Source organism: Neoarius graeffei, chromosome 2 (assembly GCF_027579695.1).
Source record: "Neoarius graeffei isolate fNeoGra1 chromosome 2, fNeoGra1.pri, whole genome shotgun sequence".
In the NCBI taxonomy this organism is placed as follows: Eukaryota; Metazoa; Chordata; class Actinopteri; order Siluriformes; family Ariidae; genus Neoarius; species Neoarius graeffei.
In genome coordinates this window covers 10,013,387-10,034,100 of record NC_083570.1, presented here as the reverse complement: position 1 = coordinate 10,034,100, position 20,714 = coordinate 10,013,387, and the positions used below count along the sequence as shown (strand labels likewise).

The window sequence follows — 20,714 nt, the reverse complement described above, 5'->3', positions numbered from 1 at the left end:
GAGCCTCCTTAACAAGCATCGAGGCTATGCTTCAGCAAAATAGGCTGAGGTGGTATGGACATGTTAAAATGGATGCAAAACAACTTCCAAAACAGCTTTTCTTCAGTCAGCGATCCACAGGAATGAGAAGCATTGGTGCTCCTAAGAAGAGATACAAGGATGCCCTAAAAAGAACTTTTAAAGAGTGTGGGATTATTGATTGGGCTACAGCATCAACTGATAGACTGCTCTGGAGGTGTGTGGTCTGCAATGGAGTTGAGACCTTTGAATCCAATCGACGGAAATCAAAGGATGAGAGACACAAGAGACGAAAAACTGCTCAAGCCCTAAAACTGGCACAACCTCCTGGGCAGATGCCTGTATAGTCTTTCAGAGACCACCATGTTCATGTCGAGTGGCAGTAAGAGAGTATTTTAGGTGAAATGCTTGTGAGAAACACACACGAGCTGTTACTATAGAAACACTAATGATTTGCAGCTGCACTACTGTCAGAGCTGCTGTTATAGGGAATTAATCAACACCTTCAGACCAGAACTCCGCAGCACTCAGTACAGGATACTATACATTAATGATCCATTATTGTGGATCAGAAAACCTGACAACTGATTCAGGAGCCCACAGAGTAAACCCAGCGTATAGAGGCTGAGTGAATGTGGTGTGGACTCTGTGGAGGAGCTTCATCCTGTCAGAGACGCTGTAGAAGGACAGAGTTCCTGCACTGTGATCCACATACACTCCTATTCTGGAAGGTGACGGAACTCCGAACTCGGTCTTAATGTTGTTGTGATAGAAACGAAGAGGAGTCCGAGAACACACCAGACTCCACGACTGATCGTTGTACCCAAATATGGTCCGTCTGGGCTGCTCTTTTTTATTGGTCCCTTTATATGAGACTGAGATGTACACACATCCCTCACTGCTCCTTTCCACCTCCCAGTAACTGCGTCCACACACACTCTCCTTACACAACACCTGAGCGATGGAGGTAAACCTCTCAGGGTGACAAGGGAACAGCTTCTCTTTATAACTGCGTCTCACCGCTCTGTCCTTCTCACACAGACGGAGGGAACCATGTGCCGTGTTGGGATCCAGAGTCAGATAACAGAAATCTGAAAGAAAAGAGATGTTGCGCAATAAAGTTTATCGTGTATTAAACACTGGGGTACAATGAGTCATAATTAAACCAGTAATTCATTAGTGCCTCATATTGACACTCTCTCACACCCTCAGTTTCTTACACATTATATCAGAGAGAGAGAGAGAGCAGGAGATTACACAATTAGATGATATTCCTTGTAGAATTGGTCATATTCAAATTAGCATGGAAAGAGAGCTTCCTGAAGTATAGAAAAGCTCCTAGTGCTGCAAGATCAATGTATCTCTCCACCCTAATCAAAGATAACAAAATAATCCTGGATTCCTTTTTAATACTGTAGCAAAATTAACTAAGAAAAAGACCACTACAGACACACATGCACCTGCAATATGCAGCAGCAACAACTTCATAATTTTTTTCAATCACAAAATTGAAAATATCCAACAAAAAAATTCAAACTACTCATTTAAGCCCAGACAACTTAAATAGCCCAGTCGTTAACAATATAACTGTATAAGCTCAGCAATTAGAATGTTTTACTCCTCTTCGAGAAATCAAATTAATTTCATTAATTTCCACATCAAAATCTTCTTCTTGTGTACTAATCTCTTACCTACATGTCTCTTCAAACAGATAATACCAGAAGCAATTTAAGCTCTTCTAGAAATAATCAATTCTTCCCTTAGAATTGGCTACATACGCAAATCCTTTAAACTTGCAGTTATCAACCCCCTGATTAAAAAACCTGACCTCGACCCCTGTCAGCCCAATGAAAGGCCATTATCAAACCTCCCCTTTATCTCCAAGATCCTAGAAAAAGCTGTGGCACAGCAGTTATGCTCATATTTACATTGGAATAACAACCATGAAATGTATCAGTCAGGATTTAGACTCATCATAGCACAGAGACAGCACTGGTTAAAGTAGTAAATGACCTGTTGTTGGCATCTGATCTGGACTGTGTCTCGCTGCTTGTGTTGCTTGACCTTAGTGCAGACTCTGACACTATTGATCATTCCATTTTCCTGGATAGACTAGAAAATGTTGTGGGAGTTAAGAGAACGGCCCTCTCCTGACTCAGCTCTTATTTAACTGATCACTATCAGTTTCTTGATGTATATGGTGATTTTTCTATGCATGCTGAGGTAAAGTTTGGTGTTCCACAAGGTTCTGTCTTAGGTCCACTGCTTTTTTCTTCATGTGCAGCAGTAAAAGACCTCAGTGTGATCATCGACTCCAGTCTTTCATTTGAAACTCATAATGATAACATTACCCAGATAGCTTTCTTTCATCTCAGAAATATTGCCAAGATAAGAAATTTAATGTCACTAAGATGCAGAAAAACTAGTTCATGCTTTTCTTACCTCCAGGTTGGATGACTGTAATGCCTTACTGTCTGGATGTTCCAATAAGTGCTCCAGTTAGTTCAAAATGCAGCAACAACGGTCCTTACTAGAACTAGAAGATATGACCACATCACCCCTGTCTTATCCACACTGCGCTGGCTCCCAATCAAATTTCGTATTGATTATACAATACTACTATTGACCTTTAAAGCACTGAATGGTCTTGCACCACAGTACTTGAACAAACTTCTGGTCCTTTATGACCCGCCATGCCTACTTAGATCAAAAGGTGCAGGTTATTTGTTGGTACCTCATATAGTGAAGGCAATATCAGGGGGCAGAGCCTTTTCTTACAAAGCCCCACAGTTATAGAACAACCTTCCAAGTAGTGTTCAGGACTCAGACACAGTCTCAGTGTTTAAGTCTAGGCTGAAAATATGTCTTTTCAGTCAAGATAGTTTTTTATTCGGTAAAGGAGTAACTCTGGTGAGTCCTCAGGCATAGAGTGTTTTGGTAAACTGGGATATATGGATGTTGTCAGTCCCCCACTCTCACTCACTCAGGTTTGTTGATGGTGGAGTGGCTGCTGCTTTATGTCCCGGGGCTCCCTCATGCCTGTGTTACCTTCTGGCTCTCCCTTTTAAATATGCTGTCATAGTTAGTGTTGCCAGAGTCCCTGCTTGCACTCAGCACAAAATATATACTGTTCTTATTCATAAGGTGACACTGGGCATACCTCACAATCTTTGTTCTCTCTCTCTCTCTCATATCTTCCTTCTGTCTGTCTCTGTTGAGTTACATGTCAATCCTGAGAAACCAGTGATGCTGACCTCTTCTGCTCCTCGGACCTGCCTGATCCATCCTGATGCCCTACTTCTGGCTGGAGTCTCATCACATCACTCCTGTGGAGGATGGTCCCATATGGACAGTCGAAAGTCATACTTAGAAGACGCTCTGGACACTTACAGTAATATATTTATGTCTGAGAACTACAGCTGACTTGCTAACTTTAGGACTGCAGTTGTCTTGAACAGTTTTGCGCTCAAGTTTCCATCAGTGAACAGTTTATAACTTCAGCAAAACAGACCGTGTTAAAACTATAATGAAGTTCCTGGTTACACAGTTATAATTTGTGGTTCTGTAGGACACAGTTATGGAAGAGAGTTATTTATAATCATGCTATCAGTTATCACCCAAATGAGGATGGGTTCCCTTTTGAGTCTGGTTCCTCAAAAGGTTTCTTCCTCATGTCGCCTGAGGGAGTTTTTCCTTGCAAACATCGCCATAGGCTTGCTCATAGGGGATAAATTAGGGATAAAATTAGCTCATGTGGTGGCACAGTGGTACAGCACTGTCGCCTCACAGTAAGAAGGTTCTGGGTTCAAGCCCAGTGGCCGATGGGGGCCTTTATGTGTGGAGCTTACATGTTCTCTTGGTGCTCCATGCAGGTTAGGCTAATTGGTGGCCCTAAATTGACCGTAGGTGTGAGTGTGAATAGTTGTTTGTCTCTATGTGTCAGCCCTGCAATGATCTGGCGAATTGTCCAGGGTGTACCCAGCCAGGCCCCAGCTTGCCCACGACCCTGCACAGGATAAGCGGCTACAGATAATGGACGGATGGATTAGCTCATGGTCAAAGTCTTTAATTTTCTGTAAAGCTGCTTTGTGGCAATGTCTCATCTCATCTCATTATCTCTAGCCGCTTTATCCTTCTACAGGGTCGCAGGCAAGCTGGAGCCTATCCCAGCTGACTACGGGCGAAAGGCGGGGTACACCCTGGACAAGTCGCCAGGTCATCACAGGGCTGACACATAGACACAAACAACCATTCACACTCACATTCACACCTACGGTCAAATTAGAGTCACCAGTTAACCTAACCTGCATGTCTTTGGACTGTGGGGGAAACCGGAGCACCCGGAGGAAACCCACGCGGACACGGGGAGAACATGCAAACTCCACACAGAAAGGCCCTCGCCAGCCCCGGGGCTCGAACCCAGGACCTTCTTGCTGTGAGGCGACAGCGCTAACCACTACACCACCGTGCCGCCCTTTGTGGCAATGTCTGTTGTTAAAAGTGCGATACAAATAAACTTGACTTGATTCTTGTATGGCGGCACGGTGGTGTAGTGGTTAGCGCTGTCGCCTCACAGCAAGAAGGTCCTGGGTTCGAACCCCGGGTCCGGCGAGGGCCTTTCTGTGCGGAGTTTGCATGTTCTCCCCGTGTCCGCGTGGGTTTCCTCCGGGTGCTCCGGTTTCCCCCACAGTCCAAAGACATGCAGGTTAGGTTAACTGGTGACTCTAAATTGACCGTGAGTGTGAATGGTTGTCTGTGTCTATGTGTTGCCCTGTGATGACCTGGCGACTTGTCCAGGGTGTACCCCGCCTCTCGCCCATAGTCAGCTGGGATAGGCTCCAGCTTGCCTGCGACCCTGTAGAAGGATAAAGCGGCTAGAGATAATGAGATGAGATGAGATGAGATGATTCTTGTATAAACTTCAGGAAAGAAAATGACTAGAATGTTATTAACCTTCATATACATTCAAGGATCAAACATATCGAACTTCACCAGCGCTGTGCTGTCAGCGACACTCAACATGACACCTCCATTCTTCACTTCTCTTTATTGTGGAAGGAAACGTCTCCAAGAACAACATATGTTCTTAATGATCTGGCAGCACTGTGTGTGTGTGTGTGTGTGTGTGTGTGAGAGAGAGAGAGAGAGAGAGAGAGAGATGCATACATACATTGTAGAAAATCTTCTCGAGTCTTCAGCTCTGAAGGTAAATTCATCCAAACTGCTGTGAAGGAGAGAAAATGGAGGTGGAATAATATACAATGATCAGAGTGTGATTTTAGGAAACACGATGTTTGAATTTATGAATATTGGCAAAATAAATGATCTTAATATGACTGATGAACTGTATAAGTGAAATATCTTTCAGATGGTAGCTGCGACAATGTTAAGTTCAGATAAGTACAATGAATCTTTTTTTATGTATATGCGCGGATTTATAACATTTTACTTCCTCTCACCATATGAAGGGATTTTGTTGAATTGCTTTTTCATCTCTGAGAGATAATTCCTCACTCCATCAAATGAAACATGTTGATGGACAGTAATGATGGATGAGTCGCCACGTCCAGAAGAGACACCAAGAGACTGGAAACGGAGCAGTGTACGAGATGGACGAATAGTCTCAGACCACAGTGCAAGTGATATCAGACAGTGAGTGTTACCTGGAGGAAATGGATGTGATCGTGTGTGTGTGAAAGCTGCTCCAGCTCAGTGACTCTCCTCTGAAGATCAGCAATCTCCTGCTCCAGTTGCTCCAGGAGTCGTTCAGCTCGACTCAGTTCAGCCTTCTCCTGATCTCTGATCAGCTCCATCACCTCCCAGCGCTTTTTCTCCATGGAGCTGATCAGCTCAGTAAAGATCCTCTCACTGTCCTCCACTGCTGTCTGTGCACTGAGCTGTTAGGACACACACAAGATTTAAAGCTCATCTATCATTCCCTCTCTTACTGGGACTGTAAAGGACTCGTTGTCCATGTTGTGTGTGTTTCTAGGAGCAGCTCTGTCTCTGCTCACTGCTCACCTTTATAGTGTTCACAGCCTGTTTCAGCTCCTGCACCTTCTTCTGCTTCTCCTGGATTCTCTGCTGGGATTTTATCTGCTCCTCCTTCAACTTTAACTCACTCTGACAAGAATGAATGAAATGATGTTACATCCTGAGTTAAATACTAACTTTACTAACTGTAAAGTGTTCACTCAAAGACAGCTCGAAGGTGGGAGATTATTAACTGCAATTCAAGTTAAAGATCATCCATATCCTGGCTCTCTCTGAGTGAGGTCAAAGGTACTCAGTATGTGCTTGTAAAACTGTTCACATCTACAGGATACATGGAACATATTTATTATTTATAATCAATAGAAGTCATGACATTTTTACACCATATAGCCTGAGTAAAGCAGGATTAGAAACAAAATGTCGAAGGATTCAGTCTGAAACCATTTCTCCTTCTCACCTGTTCTTTGTCTGATGCACCTGACTCGGTGTTGTGTTCACAAAAACAGGATGAGACTTCAGTCTTCTTCTTCAGTTTCTCCACCATGTCATCCAGCATGTTGTTTCTGTGTAGAACAGGCCTTGTAGTGAAAGTGTCTCTGCACTGAGGACAGCTGTAGACACCCTTCTGATCCTCCTGATCCCAGCAGCCATTAATACACGCCTTACAGAAACTGTGACCACAGGGGATAGTCACCGGATCCTTCAGGAGATCCAGACACACTGGACACATGAACTGGTCCTGACCTACTGAAATACTGGCCTCAGCCATTTTTCCAGAGAGCGACACATACAGTAGAGATCGGAATTGTGTGCTTTGAAATGAGCGTCCTGCTGCACTGTGAGATACGATATCACAGAGCCAGAGTGGGTGGAGCTTTAAAAAGAGTAGGAGTGCAGACTGTCAAAGGGGTGTGGCTGTGTGACTGTGTGTGTGTGTGTGTGTGTGCAGAAGCTTCAATCTCATTTTATACATCTGCTACTTTTTAATAAATCAAAGATGGTAAAGTGGTAAATCCATGCTGGCGTGGATTATTTTTGTGTAACCTCACAGTCTGCTGTGTTATTCCTCAGGATAATTAAATAATATTGTCTGGCGTTGAGTGGTATATCAGATATATTCCATTCAGCTAGCATGATAATGAATGAGTCAAAGACGAGTAGCTGAATGGAATATATCTGATAGACCACAAAAAAAGCCAGTCAATATTATTATTATTATTATTATCATTATTATTATTATCATACATTCCTTCCAGGTGTTCAACGCGTCTTTCTCTTTCAAAATTCTCTCAAAATCTTCTGTATTTAACAAAGCAATCGTAGAAGCTATGATTGTTCACAAACTGTCACAGTTGCTCGCTCGCTCACGCGGAAGTTTTACGTCTCCGACGTGTGACATCATGTTGCCTTGACAACCATGCAATATCGTAAATCATATTCAACGCTCATTCTCCAGTGGGTAGAGTGACGTAATACACGTAGGATAAGCGACACACTAACAATATTGCATGCTACCAAACCGAATGAATGAAACCCACTAGAAGGGAACAGAACACATTTTTATTCCATTGAAAAAGTCTCCTGTATGTATAATAATATTTAATATTATTAGAGCCAATAAGATCATTTTCATAATTGTGTGCGCGCTGCTTTGACTGATATTCGGTACCAAAGTATCATCTCCCACAATTCCTCTTTTACCACAGCAATTTGCCAACAATTACAAATTTCACATCATAGGTTTTTTTTATCCATTTATAGTTACATTAACAGTCGTTCCCTCACCAGCCTGCCTATTATCCTTCTCTTAAAGTTAATAAGACAAAAAAAAAATCATATTGTAACCAAGAAACTGCGAAGCATAAACTCGTCTGTCCTGAAGGTGTCACAAAACTTTACCTCTGACTGTTACACTGGAGACTCCTTCCAGAAATGCTAAATGAACATCTCCCTTCAGTTACGAAAACATCACCATATAAATGATTTTTAAAATCGGTTTATGTCTAGCGTCCATCGTAGAAATCCCTGGGAACGAGCTGGTACGATGAAAACCATAAATTCGAACGAGTGCATTAATATACGCCTGCAAAACTTTCAAAGAAAATTAATCAGTATTTTCTGGCCAATCAGAAACCAGAATGCAACAGTTCAATACAAACATTCAATACTAGGTCTAACTAACAAACAAACAAACAAATTAACTATTCATGCACATCTGGAGTTAAATCGAGTTTGGTCATGGGAGTTGGTCCTCCTCTCAGCCCAGCCAGGTAGACCTGAGGTCTCGGTACGTTACTCTGTCCGTCTCTCTTCGTCTGGCAGGCGGCTTCTTTTGGAAGGAATGTCTGCGTGGTGTTGTGTCTCCTCATGTGGCTCAGGTCAGTCTGCGTCGAGTGGGTTACCTTATGGCGCAGGTTCGCCTTGGAGTGCATTCAACAAAATAACGTGTTAAACTTATTTCAGGGCTTTTCGGACACCTTGAGCGTAATCTAATCTAATCATGCCAGTGTATTTCAGGTGGAGCTGCTTACCAGTTTGATGGCTTTCCGTCTCAGCTCCCACTCGTTCCACTCGTAAGATCTGACGATGTTGCTCTCCAGCAGGTGTGTGTCCGTCTGTGTGCTGCTCTCACTTTTGGTGATGGGTTTCACCAACAATTTCTCACCTGACTGCATCTGTGAAGACAAACTTTCTAAGAAACGCTGTTTTGCACTGGCTCACCGCATTGTTGTTGATTATTTTCCTGTCACTCTCAGGCTCACAGATGAGATGGACAAGGATGGGATTGGAGTTGAGCAGTTTTAATGTGCAGAGTGTGTGTGGAGTCTTCATACGCCGCAACTGATTGTGTTGGATCAGTATGTAGATGCTGGATCAGCCAGATTTGTCGGCTAAGAGTGCTCATGGGGAATGGAGTTTGTGTTGGAGATCAGCGAGTAGGTCAAGGATGCGAAGGAGAAGACGCAAGTAAGTCACACGTCCATGATACCTGAGAGTACGGAGTGACGCTGGCAAACTGCTGATGAAGCTCGAGCAGCTGGATCAGCTCCGGAGATCTCTTCGCTCTTTCCGCGATCAGTTCGATGTACTCGTCTGCGTTTGAGGCGAACTGATACGCAGCCTGCTTGGAGCTGAAGCTGTAATATTTCTCCCTGTGCTTCAGGATGCCGATGTTCGGATTGCCTTTGGAAAGGAACAGCAGCAGACTGAGCTTCAGAAATATGGACGTCTTGCCTTAAAGCGTGTCCTTTATTAATTATATTTAAAAGTCGGTTTAATTACAACCCTAATTCCAAAAAAGTTGGGACACTGTGTAAAACATAAATAAAAACAAAATATGACAATTTGGAAATCATGGAAACCGTGTATTTCATTGAAAATAGTACAAAGACAACATATCAAATGCTGAAACTGAGAAATGTTATTGTTTTTTGAAAAATCTATGCTCATTTTGAATTTGATGTCAGCAACACATTTCAAAAAAGTTGGGACAAGGGTGTGTTTACCACTGTGTATCACCTCTAATTTTAACGAAACTCTATCAACCTTTGGGAACTGAGGAGACCAACCGCTGTAGTTTTGAAAGAGAAATGTTGTCCCATTCTTGCCTGACGTACAATTTCAGTTGCTCAAGAGTTCGGGGTCTCCTTTGTCATATTTTGCGCTTCATAATGCGCCAACTGTTTTACATGGGAGACAGATCTGGACTGCAGCAGGCCAGTTTAGCACCTGGACTCTTTTCCTACACAGCCATGCAGTTTTAATATGTGCAGAAAGCGGTCTTGCTGAAATAAGGAAGGCCTTCCCTGAAAAAGATTTCGTCGAACACCAAAAGCAAATATGGAAACAAACAAAGTAGGTCGAATTAATGACTGAAGAACGAGGAGCTTCAGCCAGAGATGTTTCACTTTCAGTGTTTTAATGCTGTAGTGTCACTTTACATCACAAATTTGTTTCTTTTGGGGAGCTGAATACGTCTTGGTCTAAACACTGTCTAGTCGTATGAACGCTCTAATATTCGGACTCTAAAAAAAGCAGAGTGTAAAACTGGAGAAAGAAAAGCTTCACTATGACCCTGGGAGCAAGAGGCCGTTCTTCTCGACAAGAGTGTATCCACACACACCCCTGTACTGCAGGAAGAGCTGCTCAAAGTTCGCCGTGGTCTCGGGCAGAATCCACTCGGACGATTTCATCTCCTCTGGATCAAGCCGCTCCTCTGAAAAAGAGAAAATGAGTGCTACACTACACACGATGAGTGATAATGTAGAAATGAAATGCGCTCGCTCAAAGACGTAAAGCTGTAATGCTCAAGTTTTTTCCGATGTCTTCAGGCCAGAGGAGTTTACGCTACACTTCTTGGACATAACAAGCTGCCCACTAACAAGATGCTGTTCTGTAATAAATAAAAAGCTCGTGATGTCAGAACGTACCTGAGCTCTCAGCAGCTCTCTCTGCATCAGATTTGACGGTTTCACCACGGAGCATCTGATCCAACTGAACGTTCTCGAGAAGTTTCGACTGAGCCGAGAGGAACGGCCTCAGGCTGAGCGCCATGCTCCGGAGCATGTTCAACAAGACCATCTCATCCTGAAGCCCCGCCCACAGCCTGGCCAATGCTGTGAAATGAGGCTAATGGGAGGGATTTAAAATTATCAGACTGAAAATGATGCTAGCAAAGAGCTTTTGACAGAGCAAAGGAACACTTACGAACACTTGGGAGGTTGGTACGGCAGTTTTGGCATGAACTGTGGCCTTCAGCACCTTCATCCTCGACATGAGGTCAGTGTGAAGAGCCTCCACTTGCTTTGCACATGTGATCACATCTGCCTGGTGGAGACAAACGAGCTACGTTTTATTACATTACGTGACTTTTACTCTTAATGATTATTAGCAAAAGTTAGCCATAATAAGAATAAAATAGTAACAGAAATTTAAATGGGGCGGCACAGTGGTATAGTGGTTAGCGCTGTCGCCTCACAGCAAGAAGGTCCGTGTTCGAGTCCCATGGCCGGCGAGGGCCTTTCTGTGCGGAGTTTGCATGTTCTCCCCGTGTCCGCGTGGGTTTCCTCCGGGTGCTCCGGTTTCCCCCACAGTCCAAAGACATGCAGGTTAGGTTAACTGGTGACTCTAAATTGACCGTAGGTGTGAATGTGAGTGTGAATGATTGTCTGTGTCTATGTGTCAGCCCTGTGATGACCTGGCGACTTGTCCAGGGTGTACCCCGCCTTTCGCCCGTAGTCAGCTGGGATAGGCTCCAGCTTGCCTGCGACCCTGTAGAAGGATAAAGCGGCTACAGATAATGAGATGAGAAATTTAAATGTTTTCCAATAACTTTTATTCTAATCGTTGGCTTGAAAATTTAGACGTCTCTGTAACTCACCAGTATGATTTTGAGGAAGGCTTCGTGTTGGCGTACGTTGTACAGGGCCTGCGTGAGCAGGTCCCTGTTTAGCTCGGCGTCAGTGTCGGATTCAGAGCGTCTCTCCAGCAGAGTGGTGTAGCGCCAAGCCAAACGTTGCGTCCCTTCCAGTTCACGCTCTATATCTGTGCTGGCAGCAGGAAGAGCCTCGTTCAGGACGGCCAGCACTTCACGAGAGAGCCACGATGACCAGGATTGCACATCAACAATGTAACACAGAAGATATTACCACGATTACTTCAAAAAAACCTTGCTCTTTAAACATGTACAGTTTCTTACAAGCCTGTATTCTGTCAATATGTGTGGTTTTCTGAACATTTGTTACAATAATTAAGTTAAATCTTAATTATAAATGTACAGTGTGTCACAAAAATGCATAAACCTGACCGAGTTCCTCTTAGACCAGCGGCGAACTATTACTCTTAGACATAGGACTTAAGCTCAGCCAAAACTTAACCAAACACACCAAAAAAGCAACAGGGCAAAGGATTTGTAAGGGATTAGTGGCAGGATGCCAGGTCGCTCCGTTGTGTGTAGCTGTCGATGTTGATTTTAAAAGTAACAAAGTAAATTACACTTAAGTCTGAGTGAAAAATACTGTAGCGAGCGTGCAGCGTGGAAGAAGAGTCTGGAGACAGAAATCTTAGTTTCTCGGTTGTTAGCCTGTAGCTCTCGATAGATAGCACTGGCTTGACTGCTTTATTAGCATTCGCTAACACTACTGATGAACGCTACACTGGCTGGAAGGTGACTTCACTGCTGCGCCGACTCACAGTTAAGCTCGCATTGGCCTTCGAGAAGGCTGAGGGTGATAAATTTTTAGTCCCTCCAACTATAAATCAAAATCTGATTGGTTAATTAATTCATCTGTCGCTTCCTACATAAACATACACTGCCATGGCCTTCTGTCCCGGCAATGAAGTCCTAACCAATGAGTGAGCAGCTCTGAACTCTTCTCAGTCTAGACACAACAAGCAAAATCTCATTGGAGAACTCGATTTTAATGTTTTCAGGACAGTAACCCTTTCACTTCTGAAGCAAATTTGATAGAAAATGAGGCCGAATTAGAATTAAGAGGGAATAATTATAATGAAATTATGAAAGAAATTAAACATAACATTTGAAATGCTGATACGTTTGGGCTTCTCTGAACGCCGAGAAGGCCCTGACGGTTCCCTTCTGTCTTACACCACAGCAATTTATTGACGATTATGTCAATAAATGTCTTACAGAACAATTCGCCATACTTTCTATCCATTTCTATTTACATTTTTGAACTTGTGGGAAACAAGTGAGTTCCCGTTCTCACTCACATTCCTGCCTTTGCGGTTAACGAACGTCAAAAAACATCATCGTAAACTCTTCTGTCCTGAAGATGAGTGAAAGTTGAATAAACGTCTCCTTACCTTCGAGAACCGTTCAATGATTTTCAATTCGGTTTACGTGGAGCATCTCGTCATTTAACAGAATGTTAACGTACCAAAACGAGCATGTTAATGTAAATCTGCATGACTGTCAGAGCTGCTGTTATAAAATGAATCACGATGGTGAGCGTTAATTAGAACGAGAGGTGAGATGCACTCACGGTCCTCGATGCTCTCTCCTCCTTTCCCACTGTCCTTGTTGAAAAGGCGAATCCCGGTGACGATCATGGTGAGCTCGTTCAGCTGCTGTTCTTTATCACGCCTGAGCAGAGACATGAAGGCGGCCAGCTCTGATGGAGGGAACACACTCTGCAGTGCGGCTAGAACACACACACAGATGTACCGTAAGAAGAGGAAGGTCTTGTGCTATGGTGAATGGTGGTCCGAGAAACCAATTTGGCTGCCGTTATGCAAAAAAGATAGTAAAACTGTCTCTGACTATTTTCACAGTTTAGAGGCCAACGCATGGTCAAGACACCTTCAGAAAGTTGATCTTTGCGATGGGATTAGATCCTTTAATGCTCGTAAAGAAGGATTTTCCGTACGAGTTGGAAAATTATCCATCTGTTGAGTTCCCTGACATCTCAAACTACCTGGTGCTACAGACATCATTCAAGACAGACAAATAAATGAAAACCTGGAAGATCATGGAGGTGTACAACTTTTTATATGCGGATGGGTTAAAGATCTGGGTTCAGTTGTTCAAAACAGTTATTTCTGTTAAAATTTTAACTTACCGTTAGTTAAAAAATCGTTTCTTGAAGCTAATTGAACCATACCATGAGCAAACCAATTGGTTTAGCCCTAACCAACATCACACCGTGTCAAAATCAATCCCACAATGCCACGCCCACCAAGTCTCTTGACTTGGAAAAAAAACTGCTGCTTGCATAAAATCTAAGGGCAATGAGCACCTCAACGGACAATGCACGGCTTCTTCACGTTGGGTGTTCCAAATCTTCTTGAAACAAATCAAATATATAACAGAGAGATTCTCTATCAAATCGGTACCGATGTCGAAGTTCTGCCTCACTGTATAAAAGTAGCTCGTTTGGTCCTCGTCTGAACTGTTTTGGACGGCACGCATTAACAATCAGGAACATGCGTGTTTGCCTTTTGAGCTGTACGTAACCACTTGGTTAAAAGATAACGGAGGCTAAGAGGTGTGTTAACTTTAACGGAGTTTTGAACAACAGTTTAACAGCAGGTTATATTTAACATCATGTTAAATAGTGATTGAACCATTGGTTAAAAGATAACCATGTTTTGAACAACCGGACCCAGGGGATCAGGACACTCCAAGATAAAGCCTGTATCATTTTTTCCTGGGTAAGGAGGCAGTTTCAGGCTTTTTGTACGCATCTTTGCAATGATCGCTAGGACGCTACACGGTTTAGTATCGGGCGAAAGCAAACCACAGCCACTTGATTCGCAATCTTCCCTGCTCTTCTCTTCCAGATAAATCAATCACAAAGATCCACAGAAACCCCTTTAAAGGAGAACCGAAGTCATTTTTAAACTTGCTTTATTTCTTAATTAACGTGTTATTCAATGACGTTTTCGGTTTTCGTAACTTTATATCGTGACCCGTATTGGCAGCTAATCGCAATTAAATATGATACTTATCGGCCTATTCGGTTTTTAGCCATGTTGAATGTAATTCGTTTTGTTCCACGGCAGGCGTCGCTTATCCGCGCGATCTTCACGAGACTTGTGCGAGACTTGAAGCTTCAACCAGGTGTCAGTGCCGCCATTTTGAAAACTGTTCTCCAAACGAGTTGAAATGACGATTACTGCCTACTTTTTTCAAACTTTCCTGATTGCTATCAAAACAAACAAAACTTCCGGCTTGATTACGTCAGCATTCGAAAGAGGGCGCGCGCGTCTTTTGACAACCCCTGTGTCTGAAATCGCTCCTTACTCACTATACAGGGCATTATTTAGTGGGGAGGCCATTTTGTAGTGCTGTCCGAAACCTTAGTGAGGATTATTCACACCCTATACAGTGCACTCAAAGTATCCCACAATGCATCACGAAAAGTAGCGTACAACGATGGGGACTAACCAAAGCAATATATCCCATCATGCATTGCGGTTGCGCTGAAAGAAATCAAATTAAAAGTCTCAAATTTGATTTAATAAAAGGCAGCGGCGAAGAAGAAACAAAAGTATTCAGCCTTGATTTAAAAGAACTGAAAGCTGCAGGGACTTTGTATTGATTAATGTGTGAAATGCGCTCAGTATAATATGGATTTATCACAAAAACACAAGCGTGTGTTTATTATTATGAAACCCACCAGCCGACTGATCTGGCACGTTTTAATTGTGCGACCGTAATGACGTAAATACCAGCGTGAAGCAGTAGTGTCCGAAAGAGTTTTTTCATTTTACCAATGAGCTCACGATATAGTCCTCTATACAGCAATTCCCTATATAGGGAGTAGTGACCGAGTCAGCGATTTTGGACACAGGGAACGTTGGCAGATGTTGGTCACTTTGATTTCCGCTGTACGTTTTACTTCCATCCTATGATGTCTCACACAGGTCTCAACGAATCTCATTGCTTTGACATATGGACTGATATATCTCATCTCATCTCATTATCTCTAGCCGCTTTATCCTTCTACAGGGTCGCAGGCAAGCTGGAGCCCATCCCAGCTGACTACGGGCGAAAGGCGGGGTACACCCTGGACAAGTCGCCAGGTCATCACAGGGCTGACACATAGATACACACAACCATTCACACTCACATTCACACCTACGGTCAATTTAGAGTCACCAGTTAACCTAACCTGCATGTCTTTGGACTGTGGGGGAAACCGGAGCACCCGGAGGAAACCCACGCGGACACGGGGAGAACATGCAAACTCCGCACAGAAAGGCCCTCGCCGGACCCGGGGTTCGAACCCAGGACCTTCTTGCTGTGAGGCGACAGTGCTAACCACTACACCACCGTGCCGCCCCGGACTGATATATTACATAGCATATTTCAAACACTCATAACTTGCTATAGCAGTGACAAAATAGCAATCAAAAATGCATTTCTATATTTAATAAAATGAGAAATAGAATTTTGATAATAAAAAATTTGCCTTCAGTTCTCCTTTAAAGTCCTGGGTAGTGGTGAAACAGGACAGAGAAGTTATCACGGCTCGCTGTAACTGCCACGCTCACTCTTAACTCGTGAGCTCTGCTTTTGTGTTTCCGTGGATCGTTTCAATTATCTTATCTCTCTAGTTCAGTGTCGGAGCCCAATCCACATCATCCTTTACGTCCTTGTAAAGATTGCTGGGACATCGTGATAAATAAAGTGAAAATATACGCGTTAGTTTACAATATGGTGACCACGATCAACCAGTAAACAAAAACACATCTGAAGACTAAAGCGTCTCCTGAACTTCAAAACGTCACGAAATAACGCGAGAAAAGTTGGTGAGTTGCGAATCCAAACCAAACAAATAAGAGGAATTTACAAAGATTTCACAAAGTGATCACTGCAAACTCGCACGTTCTTCAACTCAGCTCCCTTCTATCGCACCTTTCTTGTCATCTTTTGGTAAAATCCTTTGCCGTTTCACACTTTATCACTTTGCAAGGAACCCGGAAGAAACTTTTATGAGTTTCACGCTTTGTTTGATTCAAGCAGCCCAAAAGAACACAAACGTAGGGCATTTTAACGACGAGCAAAGCGCCCCAGCGATAGTAACGCTTTGTGGACCGTGAGCTCAGCTGACCACCACTTCATGTCTTACAGTACATACACTATCTAATGAGGCGGCTGTGACGTCGGATGCAACCCACCTACAGGAATCCTATGGGTGCTAATAATTTTGCTATAATATCTAAATACTATCCCACAACATCACCTTCAGCGAATTCTCAAAATGAAACTTTTTTACGCCAAGTAATTAGCAAGGAGTATGACTTGGGAAGTTCTGTATTATCTATCGTGGGCTTGAGCTAAAACGTCGCACGTTATGAGTTGAGGTCGAAGGCCTTAGAAAGGGTTTGGTTAAAATCTCAGAGTGAGCACTGCTACGACGCTCGTCTCAAATCCACCAGTAGGAGGACAGCAAACTTACATCGCAGATACAAATACGGTATAAATAAACGCTACGTTGATGACCTGAAGCGATGAACAAGTGTGAACAAGCAGCACACAGGCTCCTCTAGTTAGCAGACAATGGTGACAACAGATGTTTCAGGTGTTTTCTGTCTCTCTTGCTTTCTCACCTGTGGCTTCTTGTACGTTGGTAACGTCGGAGTCTGAGCCGAGGCCGGAGCGTAAAATCACATAGGTAACCATCCTGTAGTAAAGAGCGTCCAGCTCATCTCGGCTCTTGGCCCTGCTGTCCGTGATTTCACGGCATGTGGGCAGGAGACGCATCTGCGCCACCTTCTGGTGCTCCTCCACAAACTCACCTGCCCGAAGGTGAACACGATTTACACTGTACACAATCACAGGACGTCCACCAAAACACAGTCCTGATTTCCTAAAATCTCAGATAAAGACGTGAAATCAAGTAAACGTAGACTTAAGCTAGTATCTCACTGGGCTGCGACAGCTTGCGACAAATTGCGTACGTCATTCGCGAGAGAGTTTCAAAAGTTCCTTGAAACATTCACGGGGCTTCTCAATTTCCTCGTATGAGTCGCAAAGTGTCGCTCCTTCGTCGCTGAAATTTTGAACATGTTCAAAAAAATCGTGCGACAAAATTTATCTCGGGCGGCATGGTGGTGTAGTGGTTAGCGCTGTCGCCTCACAGCAAGAAGGTCCTGGGTTTGAGCCCCGTGGCTGGGGAGGGCCTTTCTGTGTGGAGTTTGCATGTTCTCCCCGTGTCTGCGTGGGTTTCCTCCGGGTGCTCCGGTTTCCCCCACAGTCCAAAGACATGCAGGTTAGGTTAACTGGTGACTCTAAATTGACCGTAGGTGTGAATGTGAGTGTGAATGGTTGTCTGTGTCTATGTGTCAGCCCTGTGATGACCTGGCGACTTGTCCAGGGTGTACCCCACCTTTCGCCCGTAGTCAGCTGGGATAGGCTCCAGCTTGCCTGCGACCCTGTAGAACAGGATAAAGCGGCTAGAGATAATGAGATGAATGAGAAAATTTCTCTCAAAATAGCCGCGAATGCGTAGCTGGTGTCGCAAAGCCGTCGCGAACCCTTCTCAAGTCAGTTTCCGTGAGGCTTCCTCTACTTCCCTGCCTGCCGAGGGAAAGCTGGGCTGTGACAGCCTGCGACTAGTTGGAGACACAACAATTGCGGTAAAACATGCGAATATCAATTCAGTGTGATTCCAAGTGAAAATTGGTGCTAATTCGCATATTTTATCACAATTGTTGTGTCTCCAACTAGTCGCGGGCTGTCGCAGCCCAGTGAGATACTACCCTTAGTGGGACATGTTTCAAGTGATTTGCGAGGAATAACTTCATTTGGAGATTTAGTTCTTGAGATACTGAGACGTCATTTGAAAAACTTAAAGAAAATAATAGGATAATTGGTAGAGCTCAGATTTACGCATGGACAAAAAAACAAAACAAAACACAGAACAGGTGAACACAGTAGGATAACAAATCAGTGACCGAATCAGAAACTCAGAAGAGTGTGAGAATTCATGCTCATACACATCACACACTTGAACGCACACATGTTACTACACTACTGATAGCAGGAATAGAAACGGCACTTACGTCGAGACGTATAACTCATATTGAAGTGAACCTGCATTTTAATGGTGTCCAAAGCAGGACTCTTCTGCTCCATCAATCTGTTTACACACAGCTGAACAGCAAAACACACACCATACACCATTTTACACTCAACGCTCACGTGTAACATCATGCACCGTGTCTAAGTAAAGAATAACACACTCCATGACATGCTGTTCAGGGAAACTAATCTACAACATGCTGGTGTAAGGAAGCAGCGTTTCTGCGACCATCTTGTTTTCCTCACAGCACTTTCTTGACCTGTGATGGTTCCATTTGTTACAGAGAAACTGCAAAGCGTAAGATATCAGAAACCTCACAGCTTTACTTCTGACTGTTAAAAAAGCACTGATGCCGAAGACTCCGTCCGTAAACGTGACACGGTGATTATGTACGCTTTTAATTCCGTCTGTTGTTATCGACTCGTTTGCCGGAGGAGTCCCTGTGAATGATCTGTTACTATAGAAACCGTGACATATTACAACAAGTGCATTGATATAAACCTGTGATTTAAGAAAATGAATCAGTGCCTTCTGACCAATCAGAATCCAGAAAATTGAAAGTGCTGATTACATTATAGAATAAATACCTCGATTAGTTTTTCCACATCCTGCTTAGTCAGTGTCCGGTCAACGTTAAAGAGGTTCCTGGGGTCTAAAATGACAGCTTTTACCTGAGAGAGACAGACAGACAGATGCACAGAGAAAAAGAGCAAGACAAAGAGACAGATGGATAGAGAGAGACAGACAGATGGAGAGACAGACAGAGAGAGAGAAGGAGACAGAAACAGAGAGACAGACAGACAGAGAGAGAGACCGAGAGAAGGAGACAAAAACAGAGAGAGAGAGACAGACAGTAAGAGAGACAAACAGAGGGACAGAGACAGACAGATAGACAGAAAAGAGAGAGAGAAAGAGAGAAATGAGTATTAAACTATTTCTTGATTTATTATTAACTCAGCATTGCTGTATAAGATCTGTCCTGTGATTAAAGCTTTCGAAAGGTAAAATGGGATGAAGATGGAGGGATGAAAGTGGAGGGATGAAGGTGGAGGGATGAAGCAGGTGGAGGGATGAAAGTGGAGGGATGAAGATGGAGGGATAAAAGTGGAGGGATGAAGATGGAGGGATGAAGATGGAGGGATGAAAGTGGAGGGATGAAGATGGAGGGATGAAGATGGAGGGATGAAAGTGGAGGGATGAAAGTGGAGGGATGAAAGTGGAGGGATGAAGATGGAGGGATGAAGGTGGAGGGATGTGCGACTCACCATGAAGGCAGTGAGGGTCTCAGACACAGCTGGGCCCCGCCTGCAGCACCGCTCTGTTATTTCCCGGATTATATTCTTAATCACACTCTCAGCCTGAGCTCGGGACATGCTGCAGATTATTACACCTCACACACTCACTTATACTAAAACTTATTAAATATTATTTTTGCTCTAATAAACGATAAATTATCAAACGCCTGCACTGTGGACTGTTTACTCTCAGACAGTAGCAACGCCACGCTGGTTCCCATGGAGACGGAAATACAGGCGTGCTGTAGTTCCATAAACCGCCACAGGGGGCGACAAATCCCGTTCTGTGCATCAGTTTAATGTAGAACAGCTGCATATATTTTTGTAATGTCTGTTTACACGTCTGTAAGTTTCTATATGTATGTGTAATTGTAGTTTATAGTTGTACGTTATTTTTTTATTCTGTGTTGCGTACAGCCCAAACACAAAATTGTAAACTAACGTATAAGCACTGAATAATGTTATAGAAAGTATTTGAATATCAATTTCATATGTTTTATCTAAAATAAACTCTTTTTAAGCAGCTAACTTTTACTAGCAAGTCCATGTTAGCATAACTTAACTCGTGAGAACGTGACCAAAATAGTTATGCTTATGAACCTTGCTATTTGTTTTAAACATATAAACAGGCTTCTACTTTCCCCTTAAAAGCTTTTATTTTTCCCCTGGGCATTCCAGAAACTTCACATTTGACCTAATTTACATAAAATCTGCATTCTGTAAACAAAGAAAGAACAAGAAAAACAAAAGAAATAAGGAAGGAAGGAAGGAAGGAAGGAAGGCAAATAAAGGGGGCGGCACGGTGGTTAGCGTTAGTGGTTAGCGCTGTCGCCTCACAGCAAGAAGGTCCTGGGTT

General features: G+C 43.4%; 1 protein-coding gene across 1 annotated transcript; it reads right to left on the bottom strand.

Moving 5' to 3' along the window:
- Window positions 1-8,213: 8,213 nt before the first annotated feature.
- LOC132871876 (cilia- and flagella-associated protein 206-like) lies at window positions 8,214-19,936 on the bottom strand. The gene is made up of 12 exons (XM_060906465.1): window positions 19,829-19,936; window positions 19,151-19,234; window positions 18,544-18,634; window positions 17,089-17,277; window positions 13,017-13,175; window positions 11,393-11,598; window positions 10,720-10,839; window positions 10,443-10,641; window positions 10,087-10,228; window positions 9,002-9,218; window positions 8,544-8,687; window positions 8,214-8,432 (listed from the first exon to the last, which is right to left on the bottom strand). The coding sequence occupies exons 1-12, from the start codon at window positions 19,934-19,936 to the stop codon at window positions 8,214-8,216; spliced, it is 1,878 nt and encodes a 625-aa protein (XP_060762448.1).
- Between the last annotated feature and the right edge of the window lie 778 nt (window positions 19,937-20,714).

Bases quoted from the DNA above. Each gene is read 5' to 3' on its own strand.
- LOC132871876 (XM_060906465.1), bottom strand. From the start codon at position 19,936: ATGTCCCGAGCTCAGGCTGAGAGTGTGATTAAGAATATAATCCGGGAA. The intron at 17,278-18,543 runs GTAAGTGCCGTT...ACCTTCGGGCAG, and splicing joins TATGAGTTATACGTCTCGAC to GTGAGTTTGTGGAGGAGCAC. The intron at 8,433-8,543 runs GTAAGCAGCTCC...ATGCACTCCAAG, and splicing joins GACGGAAAGCCATCAAACTG to GCGAACCTGCGCCATAAGGT.